General features: G+C 39.8%; 1 protein-coding gene across 6 annotated transcripts in view; it reads right to left on the bottom strand.

Moving 5' to 3' along the window:
- The window catches only part of LOC117360661 (carbonic anhydrase 4-like), a 107006-nt gene extending 94491 nt beyond the window's left edge, over nt 1-12515 (bottom strand). For 5 of the 6 annotated variants that reach the window (XM_033944792.1, XM_033944789.1, XM_033944790.1 and 2 more), the window contains exon 1: nt 12196-12482. In XM_033944792.1, coding sequence (XP_033800683.1) covers nt 12196-12298 — 103 coding nt within the window. In that variant the 5' untranslated portion in view covers nt 12299-12482. Of the gene's footprint in view, nt 1-12195 lie in introns of all 6 variants that reach the window. The other variant, XM_033944791.1, reaches the window with a different exon arrangement.
- Between the last annotated feature and the right edge of the window lie 383 nt (nt 12516-12898).

Genomic DNA, 12898 nt, shown 5'->3' with positions numbered 1-12898 from the left:
TCTTACAAATCTGGCTTCAGAAAATTCCATAGCACAGAAATGGTCCTAGCAGACATTATTGATGACTAGGGTTACCAGATGGCTGAATTTCCCTGGATGGCTTTTCAAAAGCCGGCACTTTGTTCTGGTTTTAAAAAGCTTCCTGTCAAAATTACATCGGTAAGGGGCATCCGCACATGTGTAGATGCAACACGGTGACGTCACACGCGTACGTGTGATGTAATTGTGTCACATCTGCACATCTGCGGATGCTGACTGGGGGTGGAACAGGACGTGACATAGACAGAATGGGGCAGAAGTGGGCAGGCCTAGGGGTATGGCCATGGGTCCGGATTTTCCTTCAGGAAAATCTGGCAACCCTATCGATGACTGCTGGAACATACTAGACAAAGGAAATGATGGGCTAATGGTCCTTCTAGACCTCAGTGCTGCCCTTTGACACCAATCGATCACACCTGCCTCCTCACTAGACTCACAAATATTGGAATAAGTGATCGAGTACTCCATTGGTTCTCGTCATTCCTAAGCCATAGGATCCAAAACATCCTATTTTATTGCAACCTAAACTGATAAGATAGGGAGTACCACAGGGGGTCCTCCTGTTCCCTCTGCTTCTCAACCTCTATATCAGACTGGTGATAGATATTGTCTTAAAATATCAAATAAAGATCCACTTATTTGCCGGTGACATACACCTGTACCCCCTTCATGCTCTGGCATCTTCTTTCCTTCTTTTTCCTCTGGTCTGACATCTGTCTCCTTAGTTTACCCATGCCTGACATATTTCTACTCTCCTTCTTTCTATCTCTCCCTCCCCCTCCATTATCTGACATTTTCTCTCCTTCCTTGCCCCTGGTCTGGCATCTGTCTCCTTCCCTTCCTTCCCCCTCCAAGGTCTGGTATCTCCTTTCCTTCCCCTCCCTCCCATTGTCTTGGCATCTCTCTTTCTTCTCCTCTCCCTTTCCTGGTCTTCCTCCTCATTCCTGCCCTCAATCTCCCCCATTGGGTGCATCTGCATTTCTCTCTCCTCTCCTCCCCCCCCCCGAGACTGCCTGATAAGGCCAGCTTCCCTCATTCCCTCACACTCCCTCACTGCCCTCTCACCCATAAGCAAATTAAACCCAGGCATTGGGGCTCTAACACTGTTTCGGAGGAGAAAAGAAGCTGGCGCACGCAGTATTAGAGCCCCCCCCCCAGTTCAGGGGGGTCCAGGGCCAGTGTTAGGGGGAAGCAAACAGGACAGGAGCCCCCCGACTACCTGGTAAAGTCAGCTTCTCTCCCTCCTATTCCCTCACTGCTCTTTCTCCCACAAACAAACTTAACTCAGGCCGCAGGGCTCTAACTGCTATTGTCGGGCCCTAGGCACGTGCCTACTGGGCCTACTCTTTAATCCAGCCCTGCCCATGCTAAATTGTATCCTAATCCTTTACATTTTTTCGAGAGTTATTTTGCCCATAGGCAGACAATAAACCTCTTGCGTATAATTATTTCCAACTACTATTGAGTTAGAAAAGAACAAAAAGAATAGCTAACTTTATTATTAATTTAAGAATAAACTTCATAATATTGCTGGTATTTTTTAAATAGTGTTTTATGTAAAACATCTGAACTGCATAAACAAGAAAAAAAAAATCTGACATGCACATACATACACATACCTATACTGGTTTTCCTCTGGGGCAAAAGGGGGGGGGGGGGGGGGGAAGCTGCTATCTACACAATGAACAAGTTAGAATTATCCCAGATTTTAAGGCTATTGCATCATGCATGCATTGAAACCTCTACATAGGATCAGTGTGCTGATCCTTCATCCTTCTCTCACAGGTCTGTAAGGAAAAGTTGGAAGCAAGTATTTATCTCATACCCCCTCCTTTACTAATACATAGCGTGGGATTTGGCGCCAGCAGCGGTAACTGCTTTGACGCTCATAGCAATTCTATGAGCATTGGAGCAGTTACTGCTGCTGCGGGCACTAAAACCCACGCTACACTTTAGTAAAGGAGGGGGATATTTGACTGCGCAGAACAGATTCATGGGAGAAAAATTCTGAACAGAAAGACACAATAAGGTGGCACACCTCATTTACTGGAAATTCTGGATATACTACAACATTGCTTTACCAGAAAAGCAATGGGATCACCACCCTAAGAAAATTATGGAGAATGTATTTATTTGTACATTTATTATATTATAAAAAGACATCAAGATGGCTTTTAAACCAGTAACTCAGCAGACACAAATCAAAAAACGAGAACACAAACCTCCCCTCCCCAACAGAAATAAACACAAAAGGAAATTTTAAAAAAGGGAATATGATAAACTGCACAACTGAAACCTCCCTTTAGACACTAGAAACAGGGCAGCTCAGGAAGGAGAGATGAAAGAATGGCTAGGCATTTTAAGACATAACGGAGAAAACACCTGAGTAAAGAGTCAGGTCTTTAGGGTTGTTTTAAATTTTGAAAAAGGAAGCCACTAAGTGGATCTCAGGATGAAGTGTGGTTCCGGGGGGGAGGGGGAGGGGTAGACAAAATAAGGCAGTACTATGGGATGCATTAATGAAATTAGCATTACCAATCCAAAAGTGCATTTCTCAGTGAATCTGGCCAAAAATGGGACCATAGCAGTAGGCCTAGTTTGAAAGTGGGATCAGCATTAGGTTCTTCAGCAATGTCCAGATGGTTGCAGACTTCCAGGGCATAGGGTTTAAGGCAGAGTAGCATTTCTTGAGGACCTTTGGAAGAACAGAGTCACTAGGAGAACCAGAAGTAAGCAAGCAGTGAGGACTTGCCCAGAGACATGGCAAATGATGGCAAGAGAGGAGTCTGAATGACTGAGGGGAAAGAGGGAGAGGGGGAAAGAGGGAAAGGGAGAAAAGAATGGGAGTCAGAAACTAGTGGACCTATGAGGGAGTCAAACTTATTTAAGAGAAAGAAAGCAAGGGGCAATAAGGTCTGGTGTGCATTTAAAGTGCATAGTTTCTCCACCAGATTAAAAAGCTGAAATGAATGATTACTATGGGAGTGGACCAGGGCACACAAATAAGAAGATTTAGTTTGGCTAACAAGTGACATATTTTCCCTGAAGATATCTTCAAAGAAAAAAGTTTAAAAGTGTTTTCCTTCTTTTATTGATATTGAGTTCTATGCAGAAGAGATCTGAGGTCTGGGATGAACTAGTCAACTGGCCACAGTTCAGGCACTGAGGGGTATACTGATCCAGAGTGGTCTGCAAATGATTGGAAAAGGGGAACATTTTTTTTTTCTCAAGCAGAAAGGAACGGAAACTCTCCTGTATAGTAAGAAGCTCCATTTTAAGAGAAGGAAGAGGGTACAGAGGGAGTGTAGGAGGGGAAAGAAGAACCAAAAATTGATCACAAAGTGATTTGTCCAAGATAAGGGTAGAAACTGGAGGGAGGAGAGAGGCATAATCAGCTTTCTGCTGGCAGCAATGCCCAAACAATAAGCAGCATTGTAAGTGGGGCTGGTAAAAAGAAGGGAAACCCGTACAGAGCTCACAATAGATAAGAAGTCAACCTCTAGAGGGGAGGAAGGATGATCAGCATTGATGTTAAGATCCTCTAGGAGCAACAGGGGATCTCAGTAAAGAGAAAAATTGCTAAGTACCTGCACAAAAAGGAGGCGGTAGATAGATAAGAAGGTAGTCTACAGAAAGGGTGCCATCAGACTGAGCAAGCGAGTCAGAATAAAGAGTGGAGCTTTGGGACACTACCCTAGCAAAGGTGCAGGGGAGACATATAAAGCTATCTCATCATCACACGTGGGAACAAGAGAAAACAGTAAAAGCAGAAGAGGGTAGTCGCCCTCTTTTAGCCACATTTCAAGGACTGAAGAGGTTACGATCACTTGATACTTTCCAATTCCAATCAATAAAAAAAAACAATGCAAGAAAACTAGACATATTGCTAGAGAAGAAAAACACAAGCACAGCACTGATAACAGAGGTATTGATGCCATGTGATTATTCTGTGAATCAAATGGAAAGAAAGGAGATCAGAATCCAAGAAAAATGTGGTGTGGTAGAAGGATACAGATATATTTCCCATTGTATTGGGTGATACAAGACTGATTAAGAGCTACTTCCAAGCACACTTGATAGGGCGCCTCTGTGTATTATAATCACATGAACTGTCATGATCATGTGAGCACTTTGGTAAGTGTTAGCTGTAAATATGGCTTAGGAATGAGGTTCATTACTGTCTTAGTATGCAAGTAACTAACCCATTTGAAGATTTTGTCCCTGAGAAACTGACTCTACATTAAAAAAGATGAATGTTCGACAGAAATTAATTGCATATCCAGAGCTACTCTGATAGAACTCCCAACTATATTTTAAAACCACCAACAGATCCAAATACATTGAAAGTTGCAAAAAAATCTAAAGTAAATGGCTTCAAATAAAATTATATCCTTAAACTTGTCAAGCACTGCAAAGAATAGAAGGAATGAGTGCAAACCTACCAGCAATGTGGGAAAAGCAGCAAGAGAATTTGTGTAATTAAAAAGCTCTTTATGGAGCTGAATTAGCAAACAAGACAAAACAAATGTATACGCACAAAGAAAGACCTATGAGGAATTACTTTAACAATAACAACACGTAGATCGAAACCTGACCCAGTGAAGGCTAAAGAGGAGTAAACTTAAACCTAAACATGAGTCATTGATAACTATTGTACAGGACTGTGGATTACAGACATGACCGGGGGTGTCCAACCTCAGGCCTCGCCAGATTGGGTTTTCATGATTTCCCAAATGAATATGCAGGAGATCTATTTTCATAAATGGAAGCAGTGCATGCAAATAGATCTCATGCAAATTAATTGCACGCATTCTTTCCAAGAAGATATTTAATATCATAATATGCAATTAATTTTTCCAAAATATCTATTTTTATTATAATTATATATTAACCTTCATAAAACCACATAAATATCTTAAAGTGCTATTACATTAATCCCCAAATTTCCAAACGGGACTACCCCCTCTGCTTACACCCCAAGAATCAAAAGTTCATAATAAAATGTCCACTCCGTTGTGCTTCATAATGTTGTTACCGTTGCACAGTTCCCTGTGGTTAACTCTTCTTTTCTATTAAGAGATTAGTCCAGCCCAAGCCCAAGTGCCGTTTGGAAATTTTGGGATTGATGTAATAGCACTTTAAGATATTTATGTGGTTTTATGAAGGGTGATATATAATTATAATAAAAATTGATATTTTGGAAAAATTTATTGCATATTATGATATTAAATAACTTCTTGGAAAGAATGTGCATTTAGCAAAATTGGGGCTATTTGTGTGAATTAACTATTTGCTCCATTGGGTTGGTAGTGGTCTATGCAAATTAATTGGGGAAATCCTGAAAACCCGACCGCATTGCGGCCCTCGAGAACCGATGTTGGACAACCCAGTTTACAGCAAGCATAGAATAAAATAGAGACATACAGCTTCTGTAACATCTTGCCACTTGTGATGTTCTGATATCAGAGAAGATCCATATAAAGAAAAGCATAGTAAGGTAGCAAGGGTTATCTACTGGAAACTGCATAAACACTGTTACTTGAGATCAGAAAAGCACTAACAGATGAACAGAGAATGATTACATTGTGATCACATTAGACATTCCCATTCCATTTGATAAAAATCTTGACACAAGAAAATTAGCTGTGGTGGTAAAAGAGAAAAGCAATAGAACAGCATTGCTAAATAAGTATCAGTAGAAAGTGACTATTTTGTGGTTCATACAGAGAGGTAGATAATCGTGAATGAAATGCCCTCCTATAAGCCCGAGAAAATGTGGCAGAAATTACAGACGTCACAAATGTCTTTGATGAAATTAGTCCGATTAAAAAGAACTGCTGAGGATGCCTTGATTTGTTGTCTGTATATATATTTCACCCTATGAGTTCCAGAAAGCAGCTCATGTTGATATAACGCCAGTATTAAGAAGAGCACTAGCAGCCTGAGAGTTTGTGTATAAATATGATCACTTGATTATGATTAAGGCGGAAATTATATTATTGGGAGAGATACTTGATATGAAATTGTCAATGAGTGTGCAAGTGGCAAGGGTAATTCAGATGGCTTATTCAGCTTTGAGAATTCTATGTCAGTTGAAGACTGTGTTTACTGGATGGGATTTTCTAGAAGTATTACAGAGCATAGTGCTGTCAAAATTGGATTACTGCAATGCCCTATATTTCGGTATTGTAGCTACTCGGGTGCAAGCTTTATAGGTTATACAGAATTTTGCTGCTCGCATGTTGGTTAGGGTGTCATGTTTTGACCATATATTCCCATACTAAAGAAGCTTTATTGGCTTCCAGTACAATTTTGTATATATGATTTTGAAATTAGTTCATCAGGGGATATATGTTAGATTGCCTAGATATTTCAATGACATTTTGCAAATATATAAGCCAGAGTTGCATGTTGTTAGATGTGGGAAAAAGAGGAGAGATAAATTATGTCCATACAGCAGAGTGGCGGTCCATCCTGGGTGCCGTCTTGATGAGGACACTGGCACCCCTCCTCCTCTCCTGCTCCTTCCAGCACATGTTCACTTCCGCTCCATCGTAACTCTATCCACTAGCGCAAGAGCAACTCTAACCTGCTGCTTGCGCCAGCATCAGCTATCCCTCTGATGTCACTTCTGGGTCCCACGCCTAAGAAGTGACATCAGATGGAGAGCCGACACCGACCCAGGCAGCAAGTGGGTAATGCTGCTCACGTCAGGGAAGTTAAGAAGTACGGGGTAGGGAAGGGGTGCTCGTGTTTGGCGGGGGGGGGGGGGGAGGGAGAGGGAGGGTGGAGAAGAGGACGGTGGAAGGGTGCCACTGCCCTGGGTATCTCTCACCCTCGCTATGCCACTGGGTCCAGTTTTGTGGAACTTGTTAAAACCCTTTTTTTTATCCAGGCATTTAAATGAAAAGAAGATCTTCTGTACATAGGGAGATTTTAGCATTGTGATTATTTTATGAGTACCGTATTTTGTTTATTTTATTGAGGTACATGAGATTTATTTTTAAATGTTTACTTGTTTTAATTGATTTTGGATGTTTTTATTTCAAGGCGCCTAGGTTTTAGGCAGATAATAAGGGGCTCATAATTGAAAGAGAAAAACTTCCGAAAACCGGCCTAAGTCAGCACTTGGACAAACATTGTCCAAATACGTCCAAGTGCCGATAATAAAAACGGGTTTTGGACGTATTTCTAAACGACCTAGGCTTTCATAGTGCCGCTAAACGACCAAAGCTAAATGGGGCATTTCGGGAGGCATGTCGAGGGCAGGAGTTGGGCGGGACGTGGGCCGGCTTAGACTTAGTTGTACAGCATGTATAACCGAAAGTTAAACAGCCCAGGATTGACGGAACTTGGACGTTTAAAAAATGGTCTAAGTCACAAAAATCCATCTAAAGTCACCAGATAAGCACTGCAAACACATAAAACAGACCCCCATACCCTAGTGATCACCGACCCCCCCAACCTCATAAAAATCGTAATCACACCTTTAAAATTCAGCCTCCAGACCACCATCACCTGGCAGCCCTGCATAGGAAAGCCTAGTTGTCCAGCACAGAGGCAGCTTAAGGCATCTTGGGGGTGGGTTAAGGACCCATAGAGAGGAGGACCCATGCCCATAAGCCCCTGTAATCACTGCATTGATAATGAAACATGTGCACTCTCCTATACACCACCAAAACCCTTTTCTACTGGCATATAAATGGCTCCTGTAGCCATAAGGGCTATTAGGGTGGTAGATAAGTGGGTCTAGGGGATTCTGGAGATGGTTTGGGGGGCTTACCATGACCTATAAGGGAGCTATAGTGAGGAGAAGACATGGCACCCTTTTTGTGAAGTTCACAGCAGTGCTATGTAAGGTACCCCACTATTTAGGTGCCATGTCTGGGTGTTCAGTCCATCACTTTGCAGACCCCTCCCACGTCCAACAGGGCTTGTTCTAGGCATTTTTGACTTGGACGAAAAGTTGGATGAAAATGTGGTATAAAGATGGACGATTTAGTGATTTGGATGATCAGATCGGCAGGACGTATAGTTAAACGATTTTCGAAACAAAAAAAATGTTTGGACGTATTTTTCGAAAATGTACCTTAGGCTGTTTTTTACTTTGGACGACTTGCGACTTAGACGAAAATGGACTTAGACGTTCCTTTTGATTATGCCCCTCCACATATTTTAAATAAATAAATATGAGACATTGAGATTTATTTAACATATCGTGGTTTAAAGACACAACCCATTTGGAAGCATTACCCTATGGGAGAAATTCTTCTCTCTTCCTAATTTCAGTTCCCTTGTACAATACAGTTTTGATGGGACAATAATTTTAGAGATCTACATGACACCAATTCATTAAGGTCCAGCTGAATCAGAAATAGATTTGCCTCACTGTATGTATCACACTTTTCCTCCCGTTTTTATAGAGCTACTTGGGCCGCCGCGTGAGCAGACTGCCAGGCATGATGGACCTCTGGTCTGACCCAGCAGAGGCACTGCTTATGTTCTTATGTTATGTTCTTACATCTATAGATTTTGTAGCTACAGTATGGCATTATTAAGACATTAAACCTGTTCTTGATGGTCTGTAACCATAGGATTACCACATTCCAGGTCATCGGAGACAATTAAAGCTAGCTCAGTGGTGGGTGTACAGTGGCATGAAGAAGGTTTCTGCCTGGCCTATGGAAGTGAGTCCAGTCCCAGTCTGCACTGAGTAGAATAAGTGACATTGTTGGGCAAGAAGCAATATCACTGCTGTTCATGCTTGATACTTCTGGGAGTCGTCCAAAGGCGAATTTTACTTCCCCTATTCTCTTTTATTATTATTGGTTACTTTGTAAACTGCGCCGATATGGAACAAATTTATTTATTTTAAAAATTCCTATACCAAAATTTTATTCCAAAATGGTTTACAATAAAATGGTAAAAAACACAAATATCAACACTACTGGCCTTACTATCATTTTCTGCATTGGCTGCCGGTGGAAGCACGAGTACTATTCAAATTTTCTTGTATCTGTTTTAAGTTGATTTGGGGATTGGCCCCAAATTATCTTTTATCTCATATCGTGTTGTATAGCCCTATAAGGAAAACTAGGAATTCACATTTATTTGTTTATCCAAAATTTATTGGTTGCAGATACAAGACTTTTTTTGGATAAGACTAGCATTCCAAGCAGGTAAACAGCAATTTTGGCTGGGTAAATACATTGGTGAAGTTATGTTGTCTTATGGTGCATTTCGTAAAGAAATTAAGTCAGTGCTGTTTGACAAATTTATTTCTTAAACGTGGGTACTATTGTTAGCAAAACTCTACTTTGAGTATATCTGAGCAACTGTTGTATTTTTAACTATTTGTATTTCGCTGATTGTCCAGCCTTCTTCTGTGTAAACCACCTAGAAATTGTTTGGTTATGGCGGTATAGAAGAAAAAGTTATGTTATGTTTTGTGATCTCTGCAAGTACCCTCTGCTCCTCAGGCTCTAAGACTTACATAAGAATGTAAGAGTTTCCATACTGAGACAGACCAAAGATCCACCCAAGCCCAATATTCTCTTTGCAACAGTGGCCAACCCAGGTCACAAGTACCTAATCTAACTATAGACCGAAGGTCATTTCAACTTTTTATGAATAGAAAAGAAAATGATCGACAAAAATTGATCAAAGTTTTCATTTTCCTAACAGTTTGAATTTCTGAGAACTCCTAGAGTTAGAGATTTCTTGTGAGTTACAGAAACTAAAGGAGAAAAAAATACCATATAGAATTTTGAAAATTACAGTTGTACACTTAAATTGGATCCTCCAATAGATATGAAGCCAATGAAGGGATCTCAATAAAGGTGTCACATGATCATATTTATGTTTACCATATATCAATTTGGCTGCCATATTCTAGGTAAGTTGCAGACTCTTCAAATTGCATTTACTTAAACAAACATAAAGCGAATTGCCATAATCCAACTGAGATAGAATAATAGTCTAAACCAGAACTGCAAAATGATGCTGGAAAAAATGACATACTCTTCTAAGCATTTTTAGACTGAAAAAGCATTTTTTTGTTGCATTATTAATTTGAGTAGATAATGAAAGTGAAGAATCTAGAATAAAACCCAGAATTTTAGATGAAAAATCAATTTTCAATGAATCTCCAGAGGCTAACAAAACTGAACTAGGCAAATGTTCAATTTGTGGCCAAAACCATGATAATTTAGGAATCCTTTTACTAAGGTGTTTTAGCATGCGCTAAACACTAACGCGTTCATTATAGTCTATGGATGTGTTAGCGTTTAGTGTGCGCTGAAACGGCTAGCGTGCCTTAGTAAAAGGACCCCCTTAGTCTTAGTGGTATTTAATTTCATACACACTGAGGATGCCCAATCTTGAATTCTTAAGATGCAGGAATTAATATCTGATTTCAAACTATTCAAAGTAAAACAGATTTTATGTTGCTTATGCTAGAAATAAGCAGTAGATTTCCCCATCTTCATAATGCTTATGGACTTTTGTTTTAGGAAATTATTCAACCCTTTTTTAAACCCTGCTAAGTTAACTGATTGCACCACATTTTCCAGCAAAAAATTCCAGAGTTTAATTACACATGAAAAAATATGGTATAATCTTATGATTTTTGCTGATGTATATGATTTTTAAGATGTGCAAATCCTGAAATGTTTATGTAATACTGTGAGCCGCCTTGGATAAAGGCGGATTTAAAATGTTTTAAATAAATAAATATTTTCTAAAACCCACCTCCCTGCACCATCGCCTCATTCATGCTCTGGAGCTCTGTGTGTCTCTTGGGTCCTGCGCATGGAATGGGAAGCATTTCTGAAAATGCTACCCTCAGATGCCCTTTGTAGCCTCAACCCCATCACCCAGACCAGGCATCCAATGTGGCCCCCTCACTAAAAAGCTTGCCCATACCTAAACTAATTTCAATTCACCTGAGAAAGCAGTTCTATGTGTGCAAAATACTGACTCAAGATTTCAATTCAAATTGGAACATTGAAAATATCAGTTATACACTAATCTCTTGGGAAGCTTTGGTCCCTCAGTTTTTGTTGTTCCCTTTGTGCTTTATTAATTGATATGCATATAGAGGCAGTGAGAAACAATAAAACATAATACAGTAGACTTTTTGTTAATCGGAACTGAAGCAACCAGCAAAAAAAAAAAAAAAAATCAAAGAAATATTGTAATACTTTAACTAAAAATGAAAATAAAATCTATTTCTGGCAGAGATTTAAGTGCAAACTTGGCATGCCACACTTGAGTATGTCCATACTTTGCCTACCACATGTCCAGTAGTTTGTCTGGAACAGTTTATGGTATGGCATAGTATGGGGTATAGTATTAGTTAGGCCTGTTTTTAATGGTAACTCTCAAGCAACCAGAAACTACATTTATCTGACATCTATCAATCCCTATAGGTGTTGGTTAACTGAGAGTCTACTGTATAGAAAGTTTTCCAGGGACCCTATACATGATATATATGGGAACTGCTCTCAAGATGAAAAGTTTCTCGTCTTTCCCAGCTTGTTCTTCTACTTGTTTTTTTTTTTAGGATGAAAATTTACTACTAGAGGTCTGTATTTATATAGGTTATTTGGTTCACTCTTTTTATACTAGGCATAATTGAAGAGCGCTTCTCCAAAACTCAGTGCATCAACAGCATTTTGGAAAACAATAGGAATTGGCTTTCGGACTGAATAAGTTTTGCGTAGAGTATTCCACAAAGTCATTAAAATGCTGTGGTCTTAATGAGTTTTGGCACAGGAATAAGCTACAGCAAATGAATCTTGCCTTGATGAACAAAATTAATCACATAACTCGAAACCGAGAAAAAATGGACCAAGTTTTGGAAAAGTGCAACAACATTTGCTAATCTGACAAAAACTAGAATTTCATAACAAAAAAGAGGTGAAATTCTCCTTTCCCTGCAGCCTGACATCATGAGAAAGAAAAGACAGGAATGCCTGGGGAGGCTCTTTATACTCTTCAGTATGATAGAATAAGATAGATGTACCTGGAGATACTCTTTGTTTCTGAAGCATGATACAGCGAGACAAAAGAAACAGACATAAGTGATATCAAATTTTGGATTCTGGAAAATGATAAATATCTCCTGAGATTTAGAATACAGCAGTTGGGACTTACCTGTAACGGATACCTGTTTGATTGCCTCTCTTAGAAGTGCTATTTGATGAGTAATCTGTGCTTTCTTTCTCTGTGTTTCTTCCTCTTTTTCTATTTGACTCATATCATATTAGATCTTTTAGGGGAGGGGGTTCTCTTTCTGCTTCCCTCTTTTTCCTTTTCTCTGCTTCTGTCACCCTCTATCTGTTATTTTCCTTCTCTTACCTTATTATTATCTCTGAAAGTACATTCTTCTGTTTATATACATTGGGTACACCTCCCATCAGGCAGGAAGAGCTTTGTTTGGGAAGGAGGGAGCTCAGTCAGGATCTAGCCTGAATGAAATGACTTGGGGGAGGGTCACAGCTAATTGCCCCAAGGTGTGGCAAACAGGACCTTTTGCCTGCTTGGTCAAGAGGTGCGTGTATAGGAGCTAACTTTTCAAAATGATTGGGGTGTGCTACTCACAATAGAAATGAATACTCCCTAATCAGAGTAATTGAGCTTGCTAAAAAGTGTGTGTGTGTGTACACTCCTTTTAACAACATGAAAACTGATGACAGCACTAAAAGCATCTAAGAGAATAAAAGTTAAATGGCCTTGAATCCAGACAGCTTTCAGCTTAATTGTTCCAGTTCACTAATTGTTTTGTGTATGTTTATATTTTCCTTTAGTTGTATGTAACTGTATTTTCTCTTTATTTCAGTACCACTACAACCTGTTG

Source organism: Geotrypetes seraphini, chromosome 5 (assembly GCF_902459505.1).
Source record: "Geotrypetes seraphini chromosome 5, aGeoSer1.1, whole genome shotgun sequence".
In the NCBI taxonomy this organism is placed as follows: Eukaryota; Metazoa; Chordata; class Amphibia; order Gymnophiona; family Dermophiidae; genus Geotrypetes; species Geotrypetes seraphini.
This window is presented reverse-complemented; position numbering and strand designations above follow the sequence as displayed.